This window comes from Carassius gibelio, chromosome B5 (genome assembly GCF_023724105.1).
Source record: "Carassius gibelio isolate Cgi1373 ecotype wild population from Czech Republic chromosome B5, carGib1.2-hapl.c, whole genome shotgun sequence".
Lineage (NCBI taxonomy): Eukaryota > Metazoa > Chordata > Actinopteri > Cypriniformes > Cyprinidae > Carassius > Carassius gibelio.
Window position 1 is genome coordinate 3,623,972 of NC_068400.1, and position 7,940 is coordinate 3,631,911.

The 7,940-nt window shown below is 42.8% G+C and overlaps 1 protein-coding gene across 1 annotated transcript in view; it reads right to left on the reverse strand.

Moving 5' to 3' along the window:
- Nucleotides 1-2,935, reverse strand: part of LOC127957606 (multiple epidermal growth factor-like domains protein 6) — a 14,276-nt gene extending 11,341 nt beyond the window's left edge. The window contains exons 1-4 of the mRNA XM_052556225.1: nt 2,210-2,935; nt 1,716-1,889; nt 1,556-1,616; nt 443-576 (exon numbers count right to left, since the gene is read on the reverse strand). Coding sequence (XP_052412185.1) covers nt 443-576; nt 1,556-1,616; nt 1,716-1,889; nt 2,210-2,935 — 1,095 coding nt within the window. The remainder of the gene's footprint in view (nt 1-442; nt 577-1,555; nt 1,617-1,715; nt 1,890-2,209) is intronic.
- Between the last annotated feature and the right edge of the window lie 5,005 nt (nt 2,936-7,940).

The following is a 7,940-nucleotide window of genomic DNA, read 5'->3' on the forward strand; positions in this document are numbered from 1 at the left end:
GGCTTAGGCTATTGAGCCTTAAGTTGAGTCTTTTGGCAGTTCTAATACATTCTAGGTTCTTATGATCGGTCCAAACGATGAAAGGTACCCCTGACCCCTCCAGTCATGCCACTCTTCCAAAGCTAATTTGATGGCCAACAACTCTCTGTTACCAATGTCATAATTACGTTTGTCAGGAGATAAACGATGAGAAAAAAAAAAATCGTGCATGGATGCATCTTGTTGTCTGAGACAGTACGTTGGGAAAGTACTGCACCTTATCCCACCTCTGATGCGTCGACCTCCACCACGAACTGACGTGTCGCATCAGGGGCTACTAAGATGGGAGCCGAAACGAAGCAACTCTTGAGGTTGGAAAATACAGTTTCAGCTGTATTAGACCACAATGCAGTACTGGGGGAGGTCAAGGCAGTCAAAGGTGAGACTAGTTGGCTGAACTTACAAATGAAGCGCTGATAAAATTGGCAAACCCCAGAAACCGCTGTAGGGCCTTACGGGATTCAGGGCTTGGCCAATCTATCACAGCCTTAATTTTGTCAGGATCAATATGTATGCCCTCAGACGAGACGATGTACCCTAGGAAGGGAACAGACTGTGCATGGAATACGCATTTCTCCGCCTTGACAAAAAGCCCATTCTCTAGCACTCATCTGACGTGTTGTACATGTTCCTGGAGATTTGAAGAAGAAAATCAGTATGTCATCCAGGTAAACATATATAAACTGATCTACCATGTCTCTCAACACATCATTCATGAGTGCTTGGAAAACCCCTGGCGAGTTGGAGAGCCCGAACCGCATCACATAGTATTCAAAGCTCCCTCTAGGGGTGTTAAATGCAGTTTTCCATTCATCCCCCTTCCTGATGCGGACCAAATGATAAGCGTTAAGTAAATCCAGTTTTAATAATAATAATAATAATTCCTTACATTTATATAGCGCTTTTCTAGGCACTCAAAGCGCTTTACATAGTCAGGGGGTATCTCCTCATCCACCACCAGTGTGCAGCATCCACCTGGATGATGCGACGGCAGCCATAGTGCGCCAGAACGCCCACCACACACCAGCTTACTGGTGGAGAGGAGACGGAGTGATGAAGCCAATCAGCAGATACGGGGACTGTTAGGAGGCCATGATGGTCCGAGGCCAATGGGCGAATTTAGCCAGGATGCCGAGGTCACACCTCTACTCTTTTCGAAAGACTTCCTGGGATTTTTTTTGTGAAGATGGATGCTCCCTGTAACCTCTCGAATGCTGAAGACATCAATGGCAAAGGATAGGTATTCTTTACCGTGATATTGTTCAGCTCTTGGTGATCAATACAAGGTCGCAGTGAACCATCCTTCTTACCAACAAGAAAGAATCCCACCCCCACTGGAGAAGGGGAAGGGCAGATGAACCTCTATGCCAGATAATCAGAAATATATTTATCCATGGCCTCCCTCTCCGGAATGGAAAGAGAGTAGAGTTGCCTTTAGGCGGGGACTTACCTGGAAATAACTCCATGGTACAGTCATAGGGACAATGCAGAGGGAGAGAAGCAGCACAGGACTTACTTAACACTTCCTTCAGGTCCAGGTAGTCCGTGGGCACGTTTGACAAAACCGTAGTCTCCTCCTGTAAGACAGAAACAGACACAGCAGGACAAGCAGAAACCAGACAAAACTCATGACAACGTTCACTCCACAAGGTGATGGTGTTGGAACCCCAATCCACTCGTGGGTTGTGCTTGACAAACCAGGGATGACCTAACACGATGGGTGCCACAGGGGAGTCCATGAGGAGAAGGGATATGGTTTCAGTGTGATTGCCAGAGGTGAGGAGAGTCATGGGTTCTGTGGTGTGGGTGACGTGCGGCAGTTCCTGGGCATTGAGTGTGCTGCAATTGATCTAATGAGACAGGTGAAAGATGGGAAGGTTCAGGTGATGTGCAAGGCTAGTGTCAATGAAATTACCTTCAGCTCCTGAATCCAGAAGGGTGTGACAGGTGTGAGTGTTGTTGCCCCACTGCAGTTTCATCGGAAGGAGAGTAGATGAAGTTGAGGATTTCCCGGCGGAGATCCCACCTGATAGTAGCCTCAAACTTTCTACTGGGCAGACTCTTTTACAGGACATGTGCGCAGAAGATGTCCAGAGCCACTGCAGTAGAGACACAGTCCTCGGGACCTCCACCTCTCTCTCTCCTCCCGGGACAGTCAAGCTCTACCCACCTGCATGGGTTTGTGATCGATGACGGAACCGACCATGTTCTCTCGACTCGAGTTACCACTCTCTGGGATACTGAGAATGCATGCGTGACTGGTCTGCACCCCCAGGCGGTAAATCTGACCGTCCACGCAGAGTGCCAAGTCAATGAGCCCATTGAGGCTGGTTGGCAACTCGAGGAGGTAGATCTCCTTGTGAACACGGTCGGCCAACCCATGCAGGAATCTATCCCACTGCACCTCCTCGTTCCACTTGCACGCAGCCGACAAGGTGCGAAACTTGATGGAATAGTCAGCCACAGAGAGATTTCCTTGCTTGAGATCCGCCGGCCACAGCCCACACTCTCCTAATTTCCTCAGAGAGGCATAGCATGGGTTGTGGTTCTCCCACACCGCTGTTTCCCACAGAGCTGCCCTACCGGAGAGTAGTGTTAAGACAAACACCACCTTGGACTTCTCAGTCTCAAAGGTGCAAGGCTGTAGGGAAAAGTGCATGGAACACTTAGTCAAGAATGTTCTGCAGAAATTAGGCTCACCAGAGTAACTCTCCGGCACCGGAAGACGAGGTTCGGGCCGGCAGTGGTTTTCGGGGATGTCCAGGGGAACGGACGGTGCGAGTGGCGGAGCGGGAGAGGTCAGCTGATGGATTTGCTGTGTGAGCTCAGACACCTGTGTCACCAGCGCTTGGACCACACGTCCGGTGTTGACTATGCTCTCCTGCTGCTGATCCATGTGGGTCACACTGTGGTGAAAAAAGTCCATGAGAGAAGTGGAACTCTATGCTTCCATGTCGGTCAGAGCGTTCTGTAATGGCTGAAAGGAGGTGAGGAAGCAAGTGCGAGATATAAACATGTATTAGACAGTCAAACAAACAAATAACATGAAGACAGGAGGCTGGGTGAATCTTGCACGACTGGTAGCGATCCGGGAAGTGACAATGCTCATGGGTGATCCAGGGCGTGGTGGTGAGTTGGCAGCAGGAGAGCGTGACACAGGAACTGCGGTGGAAGAGCCGTGAAGGTGATTGGTGAAGTCCGTGGATGTAGAGGACTGGATGGGGTTCTGATACAAGACAATCCAGCGACGAGAAGAACATGAAATAGGAACGAGAGAAACAGGAAGTAACACTAGGGATTGCATTCAATGCTCTGACAAACACAAGACAAAAGACAGGGCAATAAGTAGGGAATGGGTAATGAGTAGCACCTGGTGATAATGAACAATTAACAGAGATGCCCACATGAATCAATCAGTTCTGACGCAAGACACACACTCACTCCAGTCACATACTGCAAAACCCGAGGCCATGGTTTACTAACCGTGACATGAAGCGGTGGTGAAGCGCTCTTGGAGCAAATGAAAACCAAGACACTCCGACACTCCAAAAATCTGTTTCTCAAAGTCAAAATCACACCACTGCGCTCCCACTCCACTCCGTTCACATTCTCACATACATGAACATGCCATTTTTGAAGCTGTAGCTGTATCCCATAATAAATATATTTATGATCTCCTACTGAATTATAATTTTAGCAAGTTGCTTAGAAACATAATATAAACCATATATAGTTAGGCTGATGAACTAGAGTACTTCATGGAAGATTGTAACTACTATAATAAATGTAACCATTTAAGATCTGCTGTACTTGATCATATTGCTATTTTTTGATATTGTATGAATTCAAAGCTATTATTATTAAATCTACATGAGCAGATGTTTGAAACTATTCTAAAATAGTACACACACACACACACACACAATTGTGGCATATTGCATTTCATATCAATGTACTATGTTGCTTGGCAACCAATATTAGCCTACAGTTAGACTGATAAACCATATGATTTGGCAGAAGAACTGTTTATTGTAGTCAGTGACCTGCACAGACCTCGTGGGGCAGAAGGACCAAAATGAGCACTTAAAAAAAAAAAAAAAAAAAAAAAAAAAAAAAATACCTTAGACATAATGTATTTTTCTACAGATTTTAAACTTAATTATTTATAAATTTCCCTGTATTTAAATCTCTTTAAATGTCTTTTAAATATTTGATTGATTTCCTCATGAATAACTGGAATGTCTCACTTGAAGGAGAGCAGCAGTAGGTCAGAAAGCCTCTGTTCATTACACAGACTTTGAAGACTGGATTTCACAAGATTTAACAAAGAAAATGACCTCTCAACTGTAGAAGTGGAGACAGGTAATGTTGCCTACATTTTTAGGAGTTCAGAAAGAGAGGGGCAAACAGATTCAATCTCATTGTCGTTCAGGCACTTTAACATTTCCTGCATATTAGTTTTGGTGAAGGAATAGGGTGCATGAAACACCTTGAGTTCTGTGAAGACCTTTCCTTCCTCAATCCCATAGAACTTACTAACTGTTCTGACAAGTTCAGCATTACCATGTTCTAATCCTTTTGACGATTTGGATGCTATCAGAGTGTGTCAGCCTTTGAGGATAATGCAATTTGAACTATTATCCTTTCTTTTGATTCGTCTGAGCATCTCTTGAGTATCAGTATTCAAAAAGGTGTAGTACAGCCTTGTTTTGTAGAACTCCTCCAAATTCTCAGGGTGATGATCTTCTCCTGTTGACTTGGAACTGTTTTAATACCTTGGAGGTATTTGACTCACCAGTTATTTTGTAAGGAAACTCAATTCCAGTAGCCTCAGCCCGCTCCTTTGCTTTTTCAAAGACAACCTTGAATTAACTTTCTGTCCTTCTGTTCTTGAAGCCTTCTTAGCACTCCTTCCACCAGCACCAGTTTGTATGACATGAAGATTACCCCGCCCCCTTAAAAAAAAAAAAAAAAAAAAAAAAAAAGGTGCCTTGATTTAGTAGTCATCACTAATGCTAAGTTCAAATGGTGTGCGTGGTAGTGCACAAAGTGTGTTTTTTCATTTTGCCTCTGAATTCTAGCCTGCAGCCCCTTGTAACAAGCACTCATGTTGGCTACACCATCATAGCCTTGACCCGAGATATTTTCAGCATTCATCCCATTTTCTGAAAGAAGGACCATTACGACTTCCTCCAAGTCTAGGCAAGTTGTTGATTTAATGTGACACACTTGGATGAAACGCTCCTTTATTTGCATGTCATGGACAAACCGGACCACAAAGGATACTTTATCTGAGTGTGACACATCAGTAGTTTCATCCAGAAGAACTGAAAATATCTTGGCCTCATTAATCTCTTTCAGAATGACATTCCTAACTTGTGTTTCAAGAGATCGGTTTAGGTCATTGTGGGTCCTCTTGGATAAAAGTGTCACATGTGGCTTCTTCTTTTGGGACTGCGTGATCTGTATACACTCAAGATGCATTCTGAGGATACTGTCATATTCCACTTAGAGGTGCAAAAGTTAAAAGAAGTGTACTCTGTGTGAACTAGTTCTGCTTTAATCATGTCTCCTGAATGCCAGTCATTGTTTTGCCAAATATACTGTGACCTCACCATACTGATCATGTGGGCTTCAGTGGCTGCATGCTTATTGACTTTTTCAACTGACTTCTTTCAGCAGACAACTCCAGTGGTTCTCCATGTAGTCCTGGTTTTAAACTTATTTTATGTTAAGAAGAGACAACAACTAAAGCAGTACATGACATCTTTTTCCATAGAATACTCCAGCCAGTTGGTACCAGCATACCACTGGCTATTTTTCTGGAATTCCAGCTACTGGTTGACATGGCCCAAGAGAGCAGCAGAACTGTATCTAGTTGCTATTTTAAGCTGATCAGCATGAGCTGGGTCTGTTGGAAGCTGTTAAGGCCATCAACGATGGGTGAATATCTTGTTCACTTGTACCATGAACATGGTATTCAATATCTTCTGTGAAGCTCCATTCTCTGTTTTCTCTATACCCCTTTCTTGAATCATCTCTCATTGTACCTCTCTTTTCATCTCTTTCTCTTCTTCGCAGTATTCGATATCGGCTTCTGCCGCTTCTTCCTCTGATATCTCTATACTCTTTTCTTAAATCATATATCTTTTTACCTCCCTTTTCATATCTTCCTCTTCCTCACTGGGCCTAGTGTCTCCTTGTATTTCCTCACTTATCTCACTTTCTTCGTCATTGGCTCTAACCTCTAAACAATAATCAACCTGTCCTTTATTCTGCTTGGGTACTGATGTGCCAACTCTCAAGCATTCACCGTGAGACACACTCAATTGACTCTTTTCACACGCTTTCATGCCACACATCAATTTTTTCACGCACAGAAAAACCACGAAGCAAAGAGGACACAGAGACCAACAGACTAGACAGAGCAGGTTAGTTATGATATAATAAAATGGGTAACGTTAAGGTATAGCTAGCTAATTATCAAACGCAGCTACGGTTAGCCATCGCTAACATTAGCACGTTTATCGAACAGCCTTCGATACATTTCTATGTTATAACTTCCCGAAAACAAATACACAAACATATAAAACAAACTTCTAGCGAAATACTAACAGCATCTAACTTACCAATGCAAAAGAAATGTTGCAAGTTCGGAGTCGAACCTCATTTCTTTCAGGTCCATTAGTTGTCTCCAGCGATTAAAAGCAGTGCCGATGTTTACTCTGGTTCGGCTCCTTTTCTTATCGGATTTGATTTGTGATTCCGAGCGTGGTGGTGGTCTCTTGCCAAGGGCTTCAGTCATCCTTTCTCTCTCTTCCCTGAACTGAACTAGTGGGCTGTACTTTCCACATGATTGACATCAGGTTGCAGGTTGGCTGGTGGTTATGTTGCCCGCATATCGCCTCCCATGGCCGAAACTGGTATTACGACACCTGTCGGGCCGGGGCTAGTAATGCTAATGCTAATTAAGGTTGATATCTCTGCAGCACTATAACTTGACTTTTTTTTTTTATGACATCATCGCCCTTATTTCTTCTCATTCTTTTGATGCGTGTAGGTCATGTTATGGATATTTTTACCTTAATTTTTGCATATGGCACCTTTAACTGAACTTCAATTTTCCATGAAAAACACATTTCATTACATTAGTTTTATATAAGAGGGATGGTTTGCCCCAAAATTAACATTATTAATTCTGTGGAACATAACATTTAATTGCATAATAATTTGTAATGGAAATTGGGATTCCATTTTGTTTCCCACTGGCTTCCAATATATGGACAAAATAAATATTGTAAATATTCCACAGAAGAAAGTCATACAGAATTCAAACTATAAATAGATGAGTAAATGATGGCAGGATTATTAATTTGGGTGAAGCATTCCTTTAACAAAATCTTCTAATTAAGTATTTTATGGACTATAAAATAGCATAATAATATAATAGCTACATATATATATATATATATATATATATATATATATATATATATATATATAAATTCAGTGCACACAGACTTAAATAGTTTAAGAATTTGGTTATTTTAATTGTGTGGAAGAAAAAGCTGCACAACCAATCGAGAGAAACGCAGACTTATGAGGATTGTCAAGCAAAATCGATTTAAGAATTTGAGTGAACTTCACAAGGAATGGACTGAGGGTGGGGTCAAGGCATCAAGAGCCACCAAACACAGATGTGTAGAGGAATTTGCTGAACCACAGACAACGTCAGAGGTGTAGATTAAGCACTGGACTTTTACCCAGTGGTCCAAAGCCTCTTTTCAGATGAGAGAACTTTTGTTTTTCATTTGGAAACCAAGGTCCTAGAGTCTGAAGGAAGGATGGATAATATCATAGCCAAGTTGCTTGAAGTCCAGTGTTACGTTTCCACAGTCTGT